The sequence below is a fragment of the Pelophylax lessonae genome (assembly GCF_965119305.1).
Source record: "Pelophylax lessonae genome assembly, chromosome: 5".
Taxonomy (NCBI): domain Eukaryota; kingdom Metazoa; phylum Chordata; class Amphibia; order Anura; family Ranidae; genus Pelophylax; species Pelophylax lessonae.
The window spans coordinates 217,181,791-217,205,876 of NC_138772.1; the positions used below are offsets into that span (position 1 = coordinate 217,181,791).

The 24,086-nt window shown below is 41.1% G+C and overlaps 1 protein-coding gene across 3 annotated transcripts in view; it reads left to right on the top strand.

Moving 5' to 3' along the window:
* The window catches only part of DCLK3 (doublecortin like kinase 3), an 82,267-nt gene that overhangs the window by 42,555 nt on the left and 15,626 nt on the right, over positions 1 to 24,086 (top strand). For 2 of the 3 annotated variants that reach the window (XM_082259493.1, XM_082259495.1), the window contains one exon: positions 672 to 910. In XM_082259493.1, the coding sequence (XP_082115619.1) occupies positions 672 to 841 (170 nt within the window). In that variant the 3' untranslated portion in view covers positions 842 to 910. Of the gene's footprint in view, positions 1 to 671; positions 911 to 24,086 lie in introns of those variants that run through there. The other variant, XM_082259494.1, reaches the window with a different exon arrangement.

Consider the following 24,086-nt stretch of genomic DNA (forward strand, 5'->3'; position numbering starts at 1 on the left):
TTGTGTGCGTCCTGGTGAGACATTTAACTCGCGGGGACAGTCCCCGTCCAGCGGGACCATGTCGCAGCCGACTCACTGGGGAGCTAAGGCCTGCGCGTGCTCGATGGCCATACTGGGGTGACCACTGGATATGGGGGTCCAGTCTGTCGCCCAGCCTGGCATAATTGCTAAAAGATCTCACAGGAAAATGATCCAGAGAAAAAATTACTAGCTAAAAAAAATCTACATAAAAAAATTACTTCTATGCCAGGACCAAAGATTCCAGAAAGGAACTAGGTCCTTACTCCTGACTGGGCAGATTAAAACTGGCATCCTATGCAGGAAGAGAGAGGGTGTACCCTCCGAGACTGCCCATAGGCGTAGCCAGAACTTTTTTCTGCCTATTGTCCTACTCCTGTAGGGGGCAGTATACCCTACTGATATGAATCAGAGAGAACTGCGTCCGTCAATGAACGATAGAGAAATCAGTGTTATAATAAAGCTATTTACTATAGCAACAGTGTAATATTTTGTATGTGTAGTGCTGGACTCAGAATCAAGGAGATTGGGTATTCTTACCTTTAACATGAATACAGTTAGCAATTACTCTGCCATTTTACTTTCTCTCATGTAAAATCTTGTTGATTTTTTTTGAATTGTTCCTGACAAACTGTTATCCTTTATCATTGCAGAGGCTAAAGATTTGATCAAAAGCTTGCTTGTGCTCAATCCCATGAAGAGGTTTACCGCTAGGTGTGTTTTACAGCACAGGTGGATCAAAACAAGTGGGCAAATGAACATTCATAACCTGCAGAGAGAAGTTAGCATGAATATTGATCGCCATTTCCGCAACCATATCTAGAAACCGGGTACAAAAAAGAACTGCAATTTTGTAGTATATGATCTCTGTATTAGTTTAAAAAAAAAAAAAAAGAAAAACTTTAAATCACATATTGTGCTTATCAAAGAATATTGTAATGAATAATTTTAAAATACTGCTATATTATTTGAATGTAGATGGGAATCGGTCAGTTGTGGAAGAAAACTATTAGCTCTAATATTGAACTACCAATGGAAGTGCTTTTTCTTTAATATACCTTTTGAAGACACCTTGATTTACTTCACAGTCCAGGTTGTTCTGGTGGCCAATGTCACTGGAAGAGAAAGTGATGTGGATGATAATCCAAAATATTACATTTATCACTGCAGGGAATTTTTCCAACATCAGCACTTGTTCTGCTGACTATTGGGTAAAAAACTATTTTCTCTCCTGCACAGGGTAACCAACCCAATGGGACGCAAAACAAATTAATCTTAAAGCATATCCAATCCCAAAAACAAAAATTCTATATTTAACCAATTTATGTTGATGGGAGATGTCAGAAAGTTTTCCAAATGATCAGCAGTTACAACCACTAATATAGTATATTCTAACAGTGACGAATGCTGCTGCTGACAAATGCAGTGCCCTGATAGGGGGAATTGCTTGATCCACCTCATTACAGAAAAAGATTTGTTTTTCTTTTGGGTTAAAGTTTTAACCAAATTAATTAAAGTTGACCATTGTAAACACCTCTGTTAGTGTTAAATGTATTATTTATTACAGGTACTTATATAGCACCATCAATTTACACAGTGCTTTACATATTTTTTATACAGTCACATCATTCCCTGCCCTCAAGGAGCTTACAATCCAAGGTCCCCAACTCACATTCATACATATACATACTTGGGCCAATGTGGACATGGGCCAATAAACCTACCAGCATGTCTTTGGAGTATGGGAGGAAATCAGACTACCCCGACACAGGCACAGAGAGTACATGCAAACTCTATGCAGGTAGTGTCGTAGTTGGGATTCAAACCGATGACCCTAGTGCTGCTAGACGAAAGTGCTAACCACTTAGCCACTGTGCTGCCCATATGGTTTGTCTCAATCCCCTAACTGGCACTACTGCTGGACAGTTTAATCTTTTAACCACTTCTAGACTGTAAGGATTTGCCCCCTTAATGACCAGGCCATTTTTTGCGATTCGGCACAGCGTTATTTTAACGGGCAATTGTGCAGTCATGCGAATACCTAAATAAAATTGATGTCATTCTTTCCCCACAAATAGAGCTTTCTTTTGGTGGTATTTGATCACCTGTGTGATTTTTATTTTTTGCGCTATAAACAAAGAAATAAGCGACAATTCTGAAAAAAAAAAAAAAAAACAATACTTTTCACATTCTGCTACATAACATTTCCAAAAAAATTAAAAATCCAAAATGTTTTAACATTTTAGGCTAATTTGTTTTCTGATACATATTTTTGGTAAAAAAATTGCAATAAGCATATTTTGATTGGTTTGCGCAAATGTTATCGTGTATACTAACTACTGGAAAGATTTATGTTATTTTTATTGTTTTTTTTTTTACTAGTAATGGCGGTGATCTGCGATTTTTAGCGGGACTGCGACATTGCAGCGGACAGATCGGACCCCTAACTGACATTTTTGACACTTTTGGGAGGACCAGTGACATTACTATAGTAATCAGTGCTAAAAATATGCACTGTTACTGCTGTTGGTGCTATAAGGTGCTAATTATATAAAAAATCAAATAAATTAGCACTAATATGCAGCGGATATATATATGTACACAGTCCAGATTGACACTGGTATACAGCAGATATGTATATAGACAGTCCAATATGGTGAAGTCTCTTAAGTTCAGTGACTGAGTATAATGTGAAAGATATCCACAAACAAATGGGTGAATGATGAGGTGACAACACTCTACCAATAACCTTAAGGAGTGACCCCGTGCTGGGCGGTGAGGTGCTGGGTGATCCTTTCTGGTAAAAAAACTCACTCACCAGAAGCACCCACCCCACACAGGGGTATAAGGCGGGTGTATAAAGATCAGAGATCTCAGTGTCTCCCCTCCTACTGGATCGATAGGTCCTGGAAGTGGTCTTGGAGATCCTAGATGGAGGTATCCCTGGGATAATGGCGGGTCCTAGTACACTCCTATAGGCCGGGGATGGTCCGAGGTGTCCACCAGGAATAGCTCATAACCGTATACCAAGGGATGATAGATAGACAAGGCACATAGCGTAATAACGTCTAGATAGTTTATTAGTGCAAAAAACAGAGAGGTACTCACATAACAAGCAAGTATACAGTATTGTTACAAGGTATGAAAGGCATTCACATAAGGAAAAGAACGATAAAGGTAAAGGTAGAGAGGCAAATAAAAACAACATAAATAGGATCACTGATTGGCGCAGAGGTGACACCGCAAGTGACATCACAAACCGTAAGCTGTACATACAGTATGTCAAATGGTGACTGGGAGAAGCTCCATCAGTAACACTACCAAATGAGCCCCAATGGGGGCAGTAGAAGGAATAGAGCATTCGAGACAGGGGTGAAAGGTGCGAGGGAAGAGTAAAGCATACAGAGAAGCTGCTCAAGATCCACCTCAGGCAGAAAAGAGGAGGGGGGGGGGGGAGTAAAACTTGCCCAGGAAGAAAGAGGGGAGAGGGGAGGAGAATCCTGTGTGGGTGTAACGCTCCTTGCGTTTCTTATAAGGTGTGGATTTTCAGCTGCAGAAGTAGTTCCACGTCAGTAGTCATGTAGGAGATATGCTGAGATACCAATCCCAACCTCAATGACTCATCATGTATGGAAGGTCTTATTTCAGCAAGTAAATACACACAGTAATTAAGCTGGTTCCTAGTGTGACTTTATATACATGTGGTAAGACAATGATAAAGGTCTTAGGGATAGGTTTGAGTGGAAGTGGTAGGTGACAGACACTTGAGGTGAGACAGTGCAGATGGATGCAGGAAGGGTTAGCGATCATGTATGATAACAGATGACAGAGTAGCAGGTGCATACAGGAGAGATCAACCCAGTGCAGGAAATAGTAGCAGTAGCCTCAAGAGCTAGCAATCTAGTTATGCAGATGTAAAAGACAGTCCTTGCTATGCAGAGCTAAATAGTGTAAGCCTAGTACAAGTCTATAGAGATTTCCCCTGTGGGGTACTTAGCACTAATAGCGATAGCCGAAGGATCGCTCAGGAGATGCGGATGATCCAGTAGCAGGATGCAGGGATCAGCGCAGCGAGGTTCGTCAGCGAGGAGAGCTTGCAAGCATGGAAGCTTCAAGCAAGATTAGTATCCAGGTACTGGTGTTTGAACGAACACATGTGAGTGAGAACCGACGCCCTAAATAGCCATCTAGTCCGGCGCTGGGTGATGACAGCTTCAGCCTTAAAGGGAAACACACCTATATGTGTTTCTTCTGTCTAGGTAGATGGAAATCACCCGGAATAAATGTGATAGGAGGCACTGAGAGTGCCAGAACCTTACAGTGGGCCAGACAACTACAAAATACAAAAGACGTCCATCTACACAGTCAAATGGAGATTAAAGAATACATATACATAAGTGGTCGTTATAGGCTATCCAGGAACCTCAAATCTTCAGAAATTTGGCAAGGGTGTCAGTAAGTATGGATGTAAGCATCTTGTTGACCATGGTTCCCAGGAGCCACTACCTAAATTCCAGCAAAATTAGGTATTGGTTGTTACCAGGCTTTGGCCAGGGTCTGCCAGTCTGCCAAGGACACCAGCTTCCTCTGAGCTTTAGTCAAGGACGGGATCAACCTATGCAGCAATGCTTCCCAGATATTGCATGCGAGAGAAACCTTTAGGACCATGCAAATCATTGCATGGACCCTGGACCAACATTGCAGAGCTTTGGGGCATGTCCACCCAATATGAAGGAGGATGCCTGGTTCCCCAGAAACACAGAGGAGAAGCAGAGGGGACAAAGTTGACTAACCATATCAGGGTCATGCACCTCATCATAGCCCTATACAAAAAAGGTTAGTACAAAAATCTCCCCTTGTATTAAATAACTCTATTTCATTGGTTGGGATTCTACTAAGCTGGCAGAACTGCCACTGGGGGGACTTTGCAGATCCATGGGTCCTAAAAACTGTGGGCACATAAATATAAATTGCCGGCTGTCGATTAAAAATGAGTATATATAATGATTCTACCATCCTTATAAACTAATTCTAAACAAATTCTGAAAAAAAAAACACCTTCTCATTATCAGTGAAATTTATGAATTCTGTGCCAAATGGGTTGCTGTTACAATAGTCAACAAATGAAAGCAGCTCTTCATCCATCCAATGTAAATATTCACAATATCATCCTTATATCTAGCAAATAGAGCGAGGCTTGGTCCAAATGGGTTCCTGGACCAAATATACTGTTCTTCCCAGAACCCCAAAAATAGATTGGCATAAACTGGGGCAAACCCTGCCCTCATAGCTGTGCTCTGTTCCTACAATTTTTCTTCAGATTAACAGTGAAATGAGGGTAATTGTAGTGTAATTATGACTTTATGTAAACTGAATACAATCCATAATGAAATGTCAGAGAACAGCCGGTAACAGTGAGTATTTGGATAGACAAAAACGTATCACCTGAAACCATGCACCATTCATATTACAAGCCTACAAATATTTAATGTCCTTATCATTATTGTCTCAAACATTTAGAATTTCATTAATATACATGGCAAAGACAGTGAAGTTTTCTCCAAATGGATCTAGACCAAATATACTATTCTTCCAAGAAACATAATAGATTGGGATAAGCTGGAGCAAACCCCACCTCAATAACTTTGCTCCAATTTTCCAAAAACTGTTCAAACTAACAGTGAAAATTATTTTAACTTCATATAAACCAAATACAGTCAAAAAGAAATTGTAGAGAACAGCTGGTAAGGATGAATAATTGGATAGAAAAAGTACAGCCTGAACCCCCAGATCATGCATAATATAAGTATACAAAAAAGTTAACGTGAACAACAACCTGTCCAAACAGAGACTACTATATGTCAGCTATACAAAAGCAGATTTTATATTCCAAAAAGGGGGTTATTTTTTCCCAGATAATAGAAAGAAACAATATAAAGAATTGCAGCACAGGCAGACAGCATCCGGAGGAAAAAAAATATTTTATTTTTTTTAATTTAAAACAGAATAATGTATGTAAATTATTATACACCTTTAAGCCTTTTTGGAAAGGCAGCTACACAATGAGAAAGAGAGCAGACAGATTGTATCAATAAATATAAATTTACATGGATTCTTTATGTAAACATAATATAAATATTGTACAGATTTGTTATAGAGAATAACTTCAAGTCTATTTCAACCAGAACTAGTACCAGAAACTGCATTGTTTTAAACACAGGTCTGAAATGTAATTTCAATATTTGCTGAACTGAATCACATTTTTTATCACGTGATGGGGTTTTGAATGCAGAGAGTATGTATATTTACACAGAAATATTAAATGAAAATTAATTTTTCCAGAGACACTGTATAAATATTGAAACAAACAAAAAATTGACCGCGCTTTCAGTGCAAATGAATAAAATGACAAAGAGAAATAAAGTGCATAAAGTCCCAATTTGAATCAATTCATGAAAAATACAGTCTCATATGTGATTGTTATCCTCCAAAACTGATGAGTCACCCGTGGTATGGTGTGTCTCCTCTTCACCAACATTCATATGTGCATCACACTCATCAGACGGTATTGACCCCCATTACAGAAAGGCTAAACCAGCGCATGAAATAGGAGTTTCCACTTATGAAGAGATTGATCCAGAAGAGACTGTCGATGACGGTGTTCCTATATGTCCAGGTACTCATAGCATCCATGTGGAGGTGAAAAGAGAGAAGCCTCTCATAGTGCAGTAAGTTCAAGTATATTTATTAAAAAAGGTTAAAAACACACTTACAATGTATGAAAGTTTTCAAGCATATTTCTGAACCAGGGGACGACCCAATGCATTCCACCTGCATTCCAGGAAGTGTAAGTGGCGTGTCCCACCCTACATGTTTCGTCAGTGTGCATCTGGCGTCATCAGGGTTCACATGCCCGTACACGTCACTCTCCATTATTTACACTACTGTTCAACAGTTTGGGGTTACCCAGAAAATGTAATGTTTTCCATGAAAACTCACACTTTTATTCATCAAATGAGTTTCAAAATGAATAGAAATTATAGTCAAGACATTGACGAGGTTAGAAATAATGATTTTTATTTGAAATAATAATTTTGTCCTTCAAACTTTGCTTTCATCAAAGAATTCTCCATTGGCAGCAATTACAGGCTTGCAGACCTTTGACATTTTAGCTGTCAATTTGTTGAGGTAATCTGAAGAAATTTCACCCCACGCTTCCTGAAGCACCTTCCACAAGTTGGATTGGCTTGATGGGCACTTCTTACGTACCATACTGTCAAGCTTCTCCGACAACAGCTCAATAGGGTTGAGATCTGGTGACTGCACTGGCCACTTCATTGCAGACAGAATACCAGCTGACTGCTTCTTCCCTAAATTTCTTCCTGCATAGTTTGGAGGTGTGCGTTGGGTCATTGTCCTTTTGTAGGAGGAAATTAGCTCCAATCAAGCGCTGTGCACATGGTATGGCATGGCATTGCAAAATGGAGTGATAGCCTTCCTTGTTCAAAATCCCTTTTACCTTGTACAAATCTCCCACTTTACCCACACCATAGCAGCCGCAGACCATCACATTACCTCCACCATGCTTGACAGATGGCGTCAAGCACTCCTCCAGCATCTGTTCACTTGTTCTGCGCCTCACAAATGTTCTTCTGTGTGATCCAAACACCTCAAACTTAGATTCATCTGTCCATAACACTTTTTTCTAATCTTCCTCTGTCCAATGTCTGTGTTCCTTTGTCCATCATAATCTTTTGCTTTTATTGGCCAGTCTCAGATATGGCTTTTTCTTTTCCACTCTGCCTAGAAGGCCAGCATCCCGGAGTCGCCTCTTCACTTTGGACTTTGAGACTGGTGTTACCATTTAATGAAGCTGCCAGTTGAGGACCTGTGAGGCATCTATTTCTCAAACTAGAGACTCTAATGTACTTGTCCTCTTGCTTAGTTGTGCACCGGGGCCTCACACTTCTCTTTCTATTCTGGTTGGAGCCCGTTTGTTCTCTGAAGAGAGTAGTACACACCGTTCTAATGTAGAAGGGGTTTTTGATCTCTATGACCCTATGTATAGTTGGGTTTGCCGTCGTCCCTGGTTGAGTATTGTATCGGTTTGTTGGTACCTCAGGCCAATAAGAAGTGGGACTTTTAAGGCAGGTATGGGGTATAAGATAAAGTACAAGCAAAAATTGCTAATAGTAACTGAGTAATAAAAATGATAATAATAATAAATGTTTAATTCTTAAAACATATGTACAGTGAGGTACAGTTGCGTGAAAGGGTTATAGACCCTTGTGAAGTTGTGTAATAGAAGGAGGGTTAGTGACATGTGAGAAATAGTGACTTTTGAGGGTATATCTCTGTCTGTTCCTGCTGTTAAGCTTGGGTGGTTCAGATCAGAGGTGTCTCCTATATCCTACGCGTTTCGGCCTTTAATTGGGCCTTTTTCAAGGTTGATTGTCACTATTTCTGTTGATAAAATGCAGGTTTTTATTAAATATAAGTATCACCACTTTTTTAAAAAATTAAATAATAGTGGTGAATTTTTCAAAAATAGTACATACATGTTGTTTTCTTTGAATCCTTTTGTGTTGAAATGGCTCCCTCTTTAGCACAGCGAGAACCATGCGGTTTCCTGAAAAATTATACGTGTATATATATATTTATGAGATACAGCTACAAAGTTGATAGTGGTTCTACAGGTGTGTAGTTGAACTTACATGGGCTGTGTCTCATATCTGGGGTAAATCATATGAATCTCCCCTGGTGGTTAGTTTTGATTCCGGTGTGTGTGAAACCGGTTCTGGGCAAGGATATCCTTGTGCCTTTAAATGGTACAGTTCTATATAAGACAGGTACATGTATAGGAAGATTTTATATCTGTGATGCAATAATGCAGTATATACAGTATATAACATTTTGGGTTTGTTTTTACCTTCATTATCACTTTGCAACAAGTGTTGTCCCATGCGGTTTCCAGCTTTACTATTAGCAATTTTTGCTTGTACTTTATCTTATACCCCATACCTGCCTTAAAAGTCCCACTTCTTATTGGCCTGAGGTACCAACAAACCGATACAGTACACACCGTTCTAGGAAATCTTCAGTGTCTTGGCAATTTCTCACATGGAATAGCCTTCATTTCTCAGAACAAGAATAAACTGTCGAGTTTCAGAAGAGAGTTCTCTTTTTCTGGCCATTTTGAGAATATAATCAAACCCAAAAATGTTGATGCTCCAGGCACTATGGGAAAAGTAATATTGGGCGTATGCTATAGACCTCCCAACCGGAGGGAGGAGGGGGAGGCGGACCTCCTTTAACAGATTGGATTGTCAGCAAGTATGGGAAATGCCATTATAATAGGGGACTTTAATTATCCAGATATAGACTCGGCAGGAGGAACCGCACATTCATCCAAGGCTCTGCAGTTCCTAAATGTTTTGCAGGACAATTTCATGGGTCAGATGGTGAATGCACCAACAAGAAAATGCGGTACTAGACCTACTGATTACCAACAATACAGACCTGCTCACGGATATAGAAATACGGGGCAACTTAGGAAACAGTGACCATAGGTCAATTCGTTTCAGTATTAATCAAAGTAATAGGAAACACAAGGGTAATTAAAGGACACTGAATTTCAAAAGAGCCAATGTTCCTAAAATGCGCTCTTTGCTAGAAAATATCAAATGGGATAGAGCCCTCGGAACAAAGAACACGGAAGAAAAATGAGAGTACTTCAAGAGCATACTCAACAAAGGGATTGGCCAGTGCATTCCAAAGGGGAATAAATTTAAAAGAGCAAAAGTAAACCCTGGGTGGCTAAACTCCAACATAAAAATGCATATTAATACTGAAGAAAAAGCCTTCAAAAAATACAAGGCTGAGGGGTCATTGGCAGAATTCTAGCATTACAAAGAGTGTAATAAGAAATGTAAAGGCGAAATCAAGGCAGCTAAAATAGAACACGAGAGACATATAGCGGAAGAGAGTAAAAAAAAACCCAAGAAATTCTTTAAGTATATAAATAGTAAGAAAGTGAGGCCAGAACACATTGGCCCCATAAAAGATGACGAAGGGAAGCTGGCCACAGAGGACAGAGAGAAGGCGAACGTGTTAAATAATTTCTTCTCTTCAGTCTTCACAAAAGAATCGGGGGGCTACACTAACCCAGCTTGTAATGATAAATTAAATAATACACCTCAGGAAGTACCGCCATGGTTAACAGAAGATAGATTTAGAACTAAACTAGAGAAACTTAACATAAATGAATCACCGGGACCGGATAGCTTGCACCCGAGGGTACTTAAGGAACTCAGCCGGGTGATAGACAGACCATTATTCTTGATCTTTAAGGATAGTCTACAGACGGGTATGGCGCAAGCTGATTCGAAAAAAGCCAACATGGTACCAATATTTAAAAAAGGGCTGAGATATATCCTGGGTAACTATAGACCTGTCAGCCTAACATCTGTAGTCTGCAAGATTTTGGAGGGGATGTTAAGAGACTATATACAAGACTTTAGTAATGAAAACTGTATTATTAGTAGTAATAAGCATGCATTCATTAAAAATCGCTCTTGCCAGACCAATCTATTAACCTTCTACGATGAAGTGAGTTGCAATCTAGATAAAGGAAAGCCTGTGGATGTGGTGTATCTGGACTTTGCAAAGGCATTTGACACAGTTCCCCACAAACGCTTACTGTACAAACTAAGGTAGGTAGGTATGGACCATAGGGTGAGTACCTGGATAGAGAACTGGCTCCAGGGGAGAGTCCAGAGGGTGGTGATAAATGAGGAGTACTCAGATTGGGCGGGTGTGGAAAGTGGGGTCCCCCAAGGTTCTGTCCTAGGGCCAATCCTGTTTAATTTATTCATAAACAACCTAGAGGAGGGGATATCCAGCACAATCTCGGTATTTGCAGATGATAAACTAAGCATGCCAATATCTTCTATGCAGGATGTGGAAACCTTACAAGCAGACCTGAACAAAATAATGGGGTGGGCAACTACATGGCAGATGAGGTTTAATGTTGAAAAATGTAAAGTAATGCACTTGGGCGTCAGAAACACGAAAGCAAGCTACTCATTAGGGGGGGAACCTCTGGGTGAATGTAAGATGGAAAAGGACCTGGGGGTACTAGTGGACAACAGGCTTGACAGTGGCATGCAATGCCAAGCCGCTGCAAGCAAAGCCAGCAAAATACTGGCATGCATAAAAAAGGGGATTCACTCCAGAATTAAAGAGATTATTCTCCCACTCTACAAGACTCTGGTCCGACCACATCTGGAGTATTCCTTCCAGTTCTGGGCACCGGTCCTCAGAAAGGATGTGCTGGAACTGGAGAGAGTCCAGAGAAGAGCAACAAAAATAATTAGGGGAATGGAAGACATCAACTATGAGGAAAGACTACAAGCATTGAACTTATTCTCTCTGGAGAAGAGACACTTGAGTGGGGATATGATATCAATGTACAAATACTGTACTGGTGACGGTGAGGACCCTAGCATAAGGAACACACTTTTTAGAGAAAGGGAATACAATAAGACACGTGGCCACTCACTAAATCTAGAGGAAAAACGGTTTAACCTTAAAATATATAAAGGGTTCTTTACTGTCAGAGCAGTAAGGATGTGTAATTCTCTTCCACAAGCAGTGGTATCAGCAGGGAGCATTGATAGTTTCAAAAACCTAGAGGGCACCTTAAAGACCACAACATAAAGGGGTATACAATGTACGGTTAACAGCAAACACACACACAAACACACATCATAGGTTGAACTGGATGGACTGATGTCTTTTTCCAACCTCACAAACTATGTAACTATGTAATATACTCAACTAGCTCAAAGGAAGGCCAGTTTTATAGCTTCTCTAATCAGCACAAAAGTTTTCAGCTGTTCTAGCATAATTGCACGAGGGTTTTGTAATCATCAATTTGAATTTTAACATGATTAGCTTACACAATGTACCATTAGAACACAGGAGTGATGGTTGCTGGAAATGGGCCTGGAAATAGGTACACCTATACAGCTGGAATAGTCATTTACCACATTAACAATGTCTAGACTGTATTTCTGATTAATTTAATGTTCTCTTCATTAAAAAAACAGTGCTTTTCTTTAAAAAATAAGGACATTTCTAAGTGAACCCAAACTTTGAATGGCAGTGTATATACACAACCGCTAGAAATTATCCAATCCGATTCAATCATTCCAAACCAATTAAGATTACCACATTAGAACCAGCTTAATAAGTATGATATATATATCAAAAATTAATGTAACCTATTTAATTTAAATTAGACTACTAAAAATGTATAAAGTGTAAAAAAGAATCTCATATGCTAATAGTAATTACACAAATATAGGACCGATACATAGTTCAGTGCCACCTAGTGGTGATATCATCCAATTGCGTATATTCACTAATACATCCATGAAGCTATTATTGAAAATGACTTAATCCCTTGGGGATAAATCCAATTGGAACATGTTTACACAATAGACCATGTTATCAAACAATTGAGAGATTAAAATGGAAATTAAAAATAATAAAAAAAAAGAATAAAAAGTGAAAAATGAAAAAATACAGTATCTCACAAAAGTGAGTACACCCCTCACATTTTTGTAAATATTTCATTATATCATTTCATGTGAGAACACTGAAGAAAATGGCACATTGCTACAAAGTAAAGTAGTGAGTGTACAGCTTGTATAACAGTGAAAATTTGCTGCCCCCTCAAAATAACTCAACACACAGCCATTAATGTCAAAACCACAGGCAACAAAGGGGAGTACACCCCTAAGTGGAAATGTCCACATTGGGCCCAAAGTGTCAATATTTTGTGTGGCCACCATTATTTTCCAGCACTGCCTTAACCCTCTTGGGCATGGAGTTCATCAGAGCTTCACAGGTTTCCACTGGAGTCCTCTTCCACTCCTCCATGACGACATCACGGAGCTGGTGGATGTTAGAGACCTTACGCTCCTCCACTTTCCAGTTGAGGATGCCCCACAAATGCTCAATAGGGTTTAGGTCTGGAGACATGCTTGGCCAGTCCATCACCTTTACCCTCAGCTTCTTTAGCAAGGCAGTGGTTGTCTTGGAGGTGTGTTTGGGGTCATTAGCATGTTGGAATGCTGCCCTGAAGTCTAGTCTCCGGAAGGAGGGGTTCATGCTCTGCTTCAGTTTGTTACAGTACAGGTTGACATTCATGGTTCCCTCAATAAACTGTAGCTCCCCAGTGCTGGCAGCACTCATGTAGCCCCAGACCATGACACCCCTACCACCATGCTTGACTGTGGGCAAGAAACACTTGTCTTTGTACTCCTCACCTGGTTGCCGCCACACACGCTTGACACCATCTGAACCAAATACGTTTATTTTGATCTCATCAGACCACAGGACATGGTTCCAGTAATCCATGTCCTTAGTCTGCTTGTCTTCAGCAAACTGTTTGTGGCCTTTCTTGTGCATCACCTTTAGAAGAGGCTTCTTTCTGGGACGACAGCAATGCAGACCAATTTGATGCAGTGTGCGGAGTATGGTCTGAGCACTGACAGGCTGACCCCCCCCCACCCCTTTAACTTCTGCAGCAATGCTGGCAGCACTCATACGTCTATTTCCCAAAGACAATCTCTGGATATGACGCTGAGCACGTGCACTCAACTTTTTTGGTCAATCATGGCGAGGCCTGTTCTGAGTGGAACCTGTCCTGTTAAACCGCTGTAGGTTCTTGACCACCGTGCTGAAAAGCTCAGTTTCAGGGTCTTGGCGATCTTCTTATAGCCTAAGCCATCTTTATGTAGTGCAAAAACTCTTTTTTACGATCCTCAGGAAGTTCTTTGCCATGAGGTTCCATGTTGAACTTCCAGTGACCAGTATGAGAAAGTGAGAGCGATAACACCAAATTTAACCCACCTGCTCCCCATTCACACCTGAGACCTTGTAAAACTAACAAGTCACATTTTCACTTAGGGTATACTTACTTTTGTTGCCAGCGATTTAGACATTAATGGCTGTGTGTGGAGTTATTTTGAGGGGACAGCAAATTTACACTGTTTTACAAGCTGTACACTCACTTCTTTACATTGTAGCAAAGTGCCATTGCTTCAGTGTTGTCACATGAAAAGATAGAATAAAATATTTACAAAAATGTGAGGGGTGTACTCACTTTTTTGAGATACTGTATATTGGCTTATTCGATCAATAATTCAAAATAAAACAATTTAAATCAATATCTATATTCATACCCATACTCATCTCAAAAATCTATTCCGTCTCGTTTTGGGAAACCTTCTGAGTCATGTTGCTCCCCTCCAATGTTGTTCAATCCTATCAATGCCACAAAAGGACATGTAACGGGGGTCTCTATTGTGATGGATCCTAAAATGGTTAGACAAACTATGTTTTGGGAAACCTTAAATATATTGTTCACATGCTCATTGATCCTAATACCCAACTTCCTAGTGGTGTGGCCTATATACTGTAAACCACATGGACAAGTTATTAGGTAGGTTACATGAGTAGACTGACACATAATACATTTCTTTATTTTATATACTTTTCCTGTACTATTTAGTTAAATGATGTTATTTATTTTCTTTATTCTTCACAGTCTTGCAGGCTTTACATCTTTTGCAATAGAAAAACCCTGTCTGATCTAAAAATGCTATTTGCTTCTTTGGTGGGTGAGGAATATTTGGAGCTAATTTATTTCTTAGATTAGTGGCTCTTCGGTATATACATTTAGTTTTTTTGGGCAGGAAACTATTAAGCTTTTTGTCTCTTAATAAAATTAGCCAATGTTATAACTTAAGTGATGCCACACTTACCACGAATGAATTAAAGGTTCTTGAGTTGGGTCTTAAATATGCCCAGGATAAAGGCTTTGATAAGTTTAATGCATTTATCGATACGGAGAGGAAAATAAACATTAAGAAACACTTCCTAGAGAAACCCATTGTCAGGGAAATGGCCGTGGAGGAACTGGTGTTGCTGCCAACTAGAGATTAGTGCACAAGGCACATTCCTGTACGCATGCGCATTGGCAGAAGAATGGTATAATTGGTGCACGCAGGTGCGCAGCAGCGCGAATCAGCATGCGTGCAATGGCACATGCATAACGTGGCAGATGAGGCCATTTGCTGGCCTATATAAGACCGCTGCTGATTCCATCAAATTGCTGGATTGTCATCAGCCTTCCTGTGTTCCTGAGCCTCTGTGTACTTTGGATTTCCTGTTGTGACCGGGCTTGTTCCTGACCGGTCTGGTCTCTTCTCCTGGCATTGACCCTCATGCTTGCTCTACCAACGTTGCTCCTGTTTGAACACCTGTGTAGGACCTTGTCTTGCTTTACGGACTTTGCTATTACTACCTGCCTGCCTTCCTGTTTTGACCTTGGCCAAGTGCCTGTTTCCGCTACCTGCCTTTGCCCTGGATGGATTACCCATGTTTGACCCTCAGCCTGGCTTCTACTACTGTTTCCTGTGTGCACAACTTTTCCAAGTACATCGGGAACTTCCCAAGAGACATCTGTCTTGCTGTGTATCCTGTAATTTCCAGCATCCACCAGGTGATCACCAGCCCAGCTCTTCAGTACCCTGTTGGCAACCTGTGCTTCTTGGGTGCTACACCTCCTGTACCACCTTCAGGGGTGTACCGCACTTAGCCGCAAGGGGAGTCCTCTCAGCACCTTGGCCTTGGATCAGGTACGTGACACCCATTCAAGTGAATGTAACTGATAGGGTATACAAAGATAGCGGCTTGAGAAATAATTTCACATTTAACCCTAAGAAATCTTGAAATCAGTATCTAGAGGTATTTAAATCCATGGTGGAACAGGATATTAGGATTATCAGTAGTAGAAAATGTAAAAAGGGTGGGGAATATACAAAAAGGCATAGAAGCATTAGAATAGAGGAAAGATATAGTAATCATGATAAAGGAGGAGGTATCGTGGTTCCTTAAAACGTTGATTATGCCAAGGAATTGGATAGTTATTAAGTGACCCAAATACCTACAAAAAATTGAAGGGGAATCCCACAAACACACTTAGATCAAAACTTAAAAGTATGGTTAAAAAAGCCTTTGAGGAAGCCTACTAACAAAAAAGGAGGCCAGGTATCTTGTCCCGGATGTCCCCAGGTTACCCGTGATATATCAATTGCCAAAAACTCACAAGAATAAAACTAACCCTCCTTTAAGACCAATAATTAGTGACATAAACTCAATATTCTCACAGATGCAAGAGTATGTGGATTGTTTCTTGCAGCCTCTGGTCTAGGAATATCCATCTTACTTCAGGGGTAGTAAACATCTTATTATCATTCGAGAGATGTCCCTGTGAGAGATAACACTCTACTGGTAAACACCGACATGGAGTCATCGTATACATTTTTCTCTTTTTTGGTAGTTTAAAAGGGCAACTTTGTTATGTTATTTTTGCACTGTATCAGTTTAAAGTGATGTTTCTTCATATTAATTGAAATTCAACATCTAGGTTACGGGATCATTGCAGTTGCTTTTCTAGCTAGCTTTGTTCATCTTTTTGTTCATATTTTGCATATACATATCCAACCCATCAGTTTTTGTTTTTTGTGTTTTTGTCTGTTTTCAGGGGTAACTATTTTTTGTTTTGTAAGTTTTTGTTTAAGCTGTTTTTGTGGTTTATTTTGACTCATTTTTGTTGTAACTAAGTTTTTTCCAATGATAAGAGTACATTGTGGAGTGACTGATCCATTTTTTTTTTATTGGATTCAGTTTTCAGGTTTGTTTTGTGCTGAGTAGCGGTTGTTTCTCACAGAGGTAGTTTTCGGTACTGCAGATTGGATTTTAGGTAGAGAGGTTATACCTTCCAGTGTGCAATCAGTAACCGGCATCTCAATTAAATTTTTAATGCAACATCAAGGAATAGACTGAAGCCAAGGTTTGTATAGGGAGGACTTTCATTGTGCTTTCAGGGTTGTTTGGCTGCACGGTTAGGTGGAAACGAACGTGCGTACTTTGAGCTGTCTACGTGAAACGGGTGATTGCGACACGCTTGTTTCAGCCTCCAACGTGTGAGGAGTAGATACCGAAACCCGCCCCACATTAGCTGGGAGTGTTAGAGAGTGGGGGTTGATGAGCTGTATAGCCATACAAAGCCACCGGTTTGAGGTCTTCTAGCTGACCGGCGGAGGGCCGTGTAAAATAATCGGGAGTCCGGAAGCAAGCCAACACTGTCAAAGTTGGCACCTGGCAGTGTTGCTCCTGGTGCAAGGAGCGATTTGAATCGTCATGGGTAATGGTTCATCCATGCAATGGGGGGAACGCAGGCCCCCCAAATTAGCCAAACAGCTTTGCGGTACATGAAGTCTGAGTTTGGGGCTCAGGCCATGAGACCCCTCAAGAAGTGGCATAAATGGTCCAAGGGAACCAATTGGTGTATCCCTTTGGAAGGTACCTTTGATGTTCGGAGATGGGAAAAGTTCATTAATGAGGACTAGGCTCCAAACAGCAAAGATGTTAGACATAGCACAATTGTGGCTTCAGAGATCTATTATGGTCAATCAGCAAGGCGTGCATAAGGCGGTTTCTGTCCGGAAGAATCGCCTTATGTACACTTGGCCTGATGGAGGTAACCGAGTCAAGCGATCCAATGAGAGAAGTGGAGGAAGCCCTTTTCTGGGCTAACTTTACTTAGACGATTTGGATCCGCTGACACTAAATCTGTCACCATCTCTCCTGATTCACAGCCTGATATTGACTCTACTGCTTCTGCATCTTCATCTGTGTCTTCTTCAGCTCACAGTCCGGACATCAATACTGTTAACACCTTTTCACATCCCACTGTCTCTATCTCTCAACAGCCTGTCTTAACTCCTGAACCCTCTCCTTCCAAATCTGTGATAAACTATGAGCTTTTTTCAACTATGGACTTACTGGTGTATCACCCCTTAAAGATGAAAGCTGTTTTTTTTGCCTATTTGTTATACGGGTCGAAGTGTGAGGAGAGCATATTTAGGATGATGGGATAACACGACTGTTCACCTATGTGGAACATTTGATTTATCATGGACTATGCATGTCTTTGAAGAGTTAAGATTTTGGACAATATTAGATTGCATTCACTATTTCAGGTGGTGGATGAAGGAAAATGATTTTAGATTATAATTTAGCAAATATTGTTGAGAAAAGTGTGAATTTTTGAACTTAACATTTGTGTATGTATTTTCCAGCATGTTGGTGAATGCATTTATTATGATTTTTATTATTATTCATTTACGTATTTAATACATAATGGTTTACATGAGGTGACTAGTATTCATATATGTAGTAGCTGTGCTGCACTTTATTTCATAAATAAAATAGGCAAATGAAGTTAAGTTTGTCAGAACTTTAAAATCGCAGCTTTAGCCCCCGTTCACTCTTATGCGATGCGGGAAGGCTGCGAATCCGCAGCCTGTTCCCGCATCGCAAACGCACCCCCGGCAGTTCACACTGCCATATGCGATACGCTGGGGGTGTCAATGTAATCTTAACGACACCCCCAGTTTGATCGCATATCGCAGTGCGATCTTGCAGTTCGCACAGGATCGGATCGCACAAGTGTGAACCGCTGTGCGATCCGATCCTGGTGCGGCTGCCAAAAAGGGTCCTGTGCGTGTTTGCTGCGGGTGCGGTGCGAATTTAGCCATACAAAGTGTATGGCTAAACTCGCACCGCACAGCCGATCGCATGTAATGAAGGAGCAGTGTGCTCCGACATTATATGCGAACGCCGCAGCCGCATGAGTGTGAACCGACTCTTATATTTGGTGAAAGCTCAAACACATATTTTTAAATAAAAATAAATAATACCTTTTCCATAAACAAACTGGTGTTTAACTTCCTGTGTATCCTGTATTATTTAAACAAAAATTTAATTTGGGTTTTTGAACACCAGGTGGTGCTCCTGTAGCAGTTAAATTATATCAACTACATCAGTAATGATAATATATTTAACTGGAAAAAATAGCTAACTGTGAAAAGTCTTTAAAAAAAAAAAAAAAGTCTTAAAATATAATATTCCTAAACTACTACACCAAACTACTGTCCCAACAACTAACAAGTAATGCATTATCCCATGTGCCCATTTTAAAACATATTAGGTGCTGGTTAAATCTTATACAAGCCCGATTCCAAAAAAGTTGGGATACTGTACAAATTGTGAATAAAAACAGAATGCAATGATGTGGAGGTTTCACATTTCAATATTTTATTCAGAATACAACATAGATTGCATATCAAATGTTTAAACTGAGAAAATGTATAATTTTAAGGGAAAAATAAGTTGATTTTAAAATTTCATGGCACCAACACATCTCAAAAAAGTTGGGACAAGGCCATGTTTACCACTGTGTGACATCCTCTCTTCTTTTTATAACAGTCTGCAAACATCTGGGGACTGAGGAGACAAGTTGCTCAAGTTTAGGAATAGGAATGTTGTCCCATTCTTGTCTAATTCAGGCTTCTAGTTGCTCAACTGTCCTAGGTCTTCTTTGTCGCATCTTCCTCTTTATGATGCGCCAAATGTTTTCTATGGGTCTTCTATTTTCGGAGGACTGGTCCAGACTGAAGGGGCACTCCACTTATCTGAACTGATCTGAACTGCAGGCTGGCCATTTCAGTACCTGGATCCTTCTTCTACGCAGCCATGATGTTGTAATTGATGCAGTATGTGGTCTGGCATTGTCATGTTGGAAAATGCAAGGTCTTCCCTGAAAGAGACGACATCTGGATGGGAGCATATGTTCTAGAACTTGGATATACCTTTCAGCAATGATGGTGCCTTTCCAGATGTGTAAGCTGCCCATGCCACACGCACTCATGCAACCCCATACCATCAGAGATGCAGGCTTCTGAACTGAGCGCTGATAACAACTTGGGTTGTCCTTGTCCTCTTTAGTCCGGATGACATGGCATCCCAGTTTTCCAAAAGAAATTACAATTTTGATTCGTCTGACCACAGAACAGTTTTCCACTTTGCCACAGTCCATTTTAAATGAGCCTTGGCCCAGAGAAAATGCCTGCGCTTCTTGATCATGTTTAGATATGGCTTCTTTTTTGGCCTATAGAGTTTTAGCCGGCAACGGCGGATGGCACGGTAGATTGTGTTCACCGACAATGTTTTCTTGAAGTATTTCTGAGCCCATGTTGTGATTTCCATTACAGTAGCATTCCTGCACACTTGTATAAAGTACTCGAAACCCATACTTGAGTAAAAGTGCTCGATCAAAAAGTGACTTGAGTAGAAGTACTAAAGTATTCAACATTTTTTGTACTAAAGTATTGCAAGTAGTTTTTTTTTTTTAAATTTTGCTACTCAAGTACTGAAAGTAAAAGTACAAGTACTGTGTTATGTAGTTATTAAGGAAAGAAGTCAAAAGTTTGAACATCATATTGTTTTTATTATTTCAAATGATTAACCTAAGTCCCGGTTCACACTTGTGCGATGCAGGAAGGCTGCGAATTTGCAGCCTGTTCCCGCATCGCAAACGCACCCCTGGCAATTCACACTGCCATATGCGATACGCAGGGGGTGTCAATGAAATGTTAACGACACCCCCAGTTTGATCGCATATCGCAGTGCGATCTGACAGTTCGCACAGGATCGGATCGCACATGTGCGTATTTGGTGCGGATACAGTGCAAATTCAGCCATACAAAGTGTATGGCTGAATTCGCATCCGCACCTCCGATCGCATGTAATGAAGGAGCAGTGCGCTCCGAATTACATGCGATCGGCGCACTCGCAAAAGTGTGAACCGGCCCTTAAGGACAATCACAATTCCTTTGGCTGTAACTTTTTGTAAACAAAAACAAATAAAGTATGTCCCTCCCTTTCCCCTTTTTTCTTTCAATAAATTTTTATTCAAGAACAACAAGTACAAGCAAAAACAAAAATGGTACAGAAATGATAACTGATACACAACAAGTGGTAATTGAGACATGTAGTACAGCATAGTGGGGTGGGTATGCAGCCAACAAAGCATATATATATTATCCAGGAGTAAGTCAAGCAAGTGGAACCATACCTCGACCCAGCAGAGCCTAAAAAAAAAAAAAAAAAGGGGGCTACCAGCTAATGGGTGATGGGGGCGACCCCCAGAACGGTAGGGCGCCAGCCTCAAGACACCCCGAAAGGGAGCAAACTGTGCCTCGAAGGAAGCGCACCAAACCTCAATTATCGAACCATATGGTATCCCAAACACGAGGACTCCTAAGGAGAACCGGTTAGAGGTAAAAAGAAAAAAAAAATTCCCAGTCCTAAGCCAACCTAGTTCGGGACCCGTACTCCATATTGTAAATAGAAACAGTAAAAGAAAAAATCTCACAATTCAAAACCCATCCCAAGTAATTGGCGGGGGCTCTGGGTCCGAACCGAGAGACCCCACCAGGTAGAGTCAGCGACAAATCACTATAAGTACAGCAATACCAATATGAGAGCAAGAAGAGGAAAAAAAAAGAAAAAAGAAGAAGAGGGCAGAGGAGATAGAAAAGGAGACTGACATGCAGCAAGGAAAGAGAAGAGAAAAGAAAAGAGGAGGAAGAGCAAGAGGGGTAAGAAGGTTCCAGCGGTTCGACCCCGATTAAATGGTAACGTTAACGTATGCCGCCCAGGGTTCCCAGATCAGTTCAAATTTCATTCTGGAGTCATCGAGAATGCTATACATCTTCTCCTGTGCCATTATCCAAGATATCTTACGCTTAGCCAAGTGGAGCAGAACAGAAGGCATTTTCCACTGCCTTGGCTATCGCCATTTTGGCACCGAGGAAAATGTAGAAAACGAGGGCCTGAGTGTGTTTGGGAAGTTTAGGAATGCGCTGATCTAATAGAGCTTGCGTGGGGGATGGATGTACCATCAGACCAGTAATCCACCTGACCATACCATAAATGCGCCTCCAGAACGTCCTCAGTTTGGGGCATTCCCAAAAGATATGTAGAATAGTGCCCAGCAGATTGCAGTCACGAAAGCAAGTGGGATGCGTGGAGGGATATATGGTGGCCAGCCTAGCGGGCACCATATACCACCTCATAATCACTTTTAAGTTAGCTTCCATGAGACCAACATTGTGAATACCCTGGAAAGAACGCCCAACACATGCGTGCCAGTCAGGCAGGTCCCATTCTATGTTAAGGTCTTGTTCCCATTTGAGCATGTAGGCCGGTTTATTGTGAGCATCATTAAGTAGGGCATAGATGAGAGAGATACCCCCCTTAACATCAGTAATTTGGGCACACCATTGTTCATAAAGCGATACCCGAAGGGGTGCAGGAGATTTGGACCTGAGGGAATTAATAAAGTGTGAGATTTGGGTTAGACGGAACTTCTCCACAGGCGGTATCTCCAACTTAGAAGTACAATGTGATAAGGTTATAGGACCCGAGCTATCCACAAAGTGTCCAATTCTATACATGCCCTTGTCCGTCCACCATTTAAATGCCCCTATGTTTTCTCCTGGGGGGAAGGCCGGATTATGGAAAAGGTGAGTGAGCGGGGCCCAAGGTGAAGTAACTTTATGCGACTTATGAATGCGATCACAAATGGAGAAAGAATGTGAAAGAGTAGGAGATAATACTGGGGGGCGGGAAGAGGCTGGACACCACACTAAATAATCAATAGTGTGTCGGGGAATGGCCTGACATTCCATATGGCACCAGTCGGGCTTCCCCCCCGCCGGAATAGATAACGGAAAACTGTGTTAGTTGTGCTGCTAGGTAGTAGTTCCAGAGGTCTGGGACACCCAAACCCCCCTGTTTCTGGGAGTGTAGGAGTGTATGTCTATTAATTCTATGTCCCTTCTGTCCCCAGATAAGTGCAGGAATCAAACAGGTGCTATTCTAAATAATAGGTGCAGACTCCCACCACCTTGTGGATTTCCCCCTTACCCGGCGGATGAAGGTAAGTGCAAAATAATATCCAAATAGACTCTTCCAGTGAAACAAAACTGCAAAACCTGTGCTCTCAACTTCCAGTGAAAAAAGCAAAATCAGCCTCTTACCAGAAAAAAGGTCTATGTACGCTTGTGACTCTCCTTGGTTGGGGGAGGTTCTCTTTCCCCTTAACAGCAGATATGTAGACCATTTTATTTATACATACAGTAGCATTTATTTTCGTATGCGCTGATTTACACATGACATTATACACATTTTTTTGAACTTCAAGAAAACTGACATCTACTGTGGTAATTTTTATAATTGTAACGAGTAACTATGCAGCACAAAAAAAAAATATCGGAGTAGAAGTATTGAAATCATCGAAAAAATGTAGTGAAGTAAAAGTGGAAGTAGGAGAAAAAAAATTCTACTCCAGGAAAGTACAGATACCGCCTTTCGGTACTTAAGTACAGTAGTGAAGTAGTTCTACTTAGTTACTATACAGTACATCTCTGCATTCCTGTATGTGATGCAGTGCCGTCAAAGGGCCCGAAGATCACGGGCATCCAGTTTGGTTTTCCGGCCTTGACCCTTATGCACAGAGATTGTACCAGATTCTCTGAATCTTTGGATGATATTATGCACTGTAGATGATGATAACTTCAAACTCTTTGCAATTTTTCTCTGAGAACGCCTTTCTGATATTGCTCCAGGGGCGTAACTACAGGGGTTGCAATTGCAACCGGGCCCCATGCTCCAGGGGGCCTGTGTGGCTCCCCTGTACACCTGCATAGGAGGGGCGGTGGGGCAGCATGTAGAGAAATCACTATCCTCCTTTTTCCTCCTGTAGCTGCAGGAGGAAAATGGAGGAGATTTGTTCCTCTGTATGCTGCCCCCGCCACTCCTCCTATCCAGTTCTCTTGTGTTCTGCTGTCTCTGGGCCCCTGTGCGCTCCCCTGATCCCCCCCTCCTACTCTGCTGGCCCCCACACACTGTGCTCCCTTCCCTCTCCTGCCGGCTGCTGCAGGGGATGTGTCACATTAGAGAACCAGGAAGGGGTCAGTAAATATGTGAAATGATAAAAAAATAATACAATTAAAATACCAAAAACAGAAACTACTGACACCAGTGGGTGAACTTTCAAGATTTCAAACCACCACCGTGGGGAG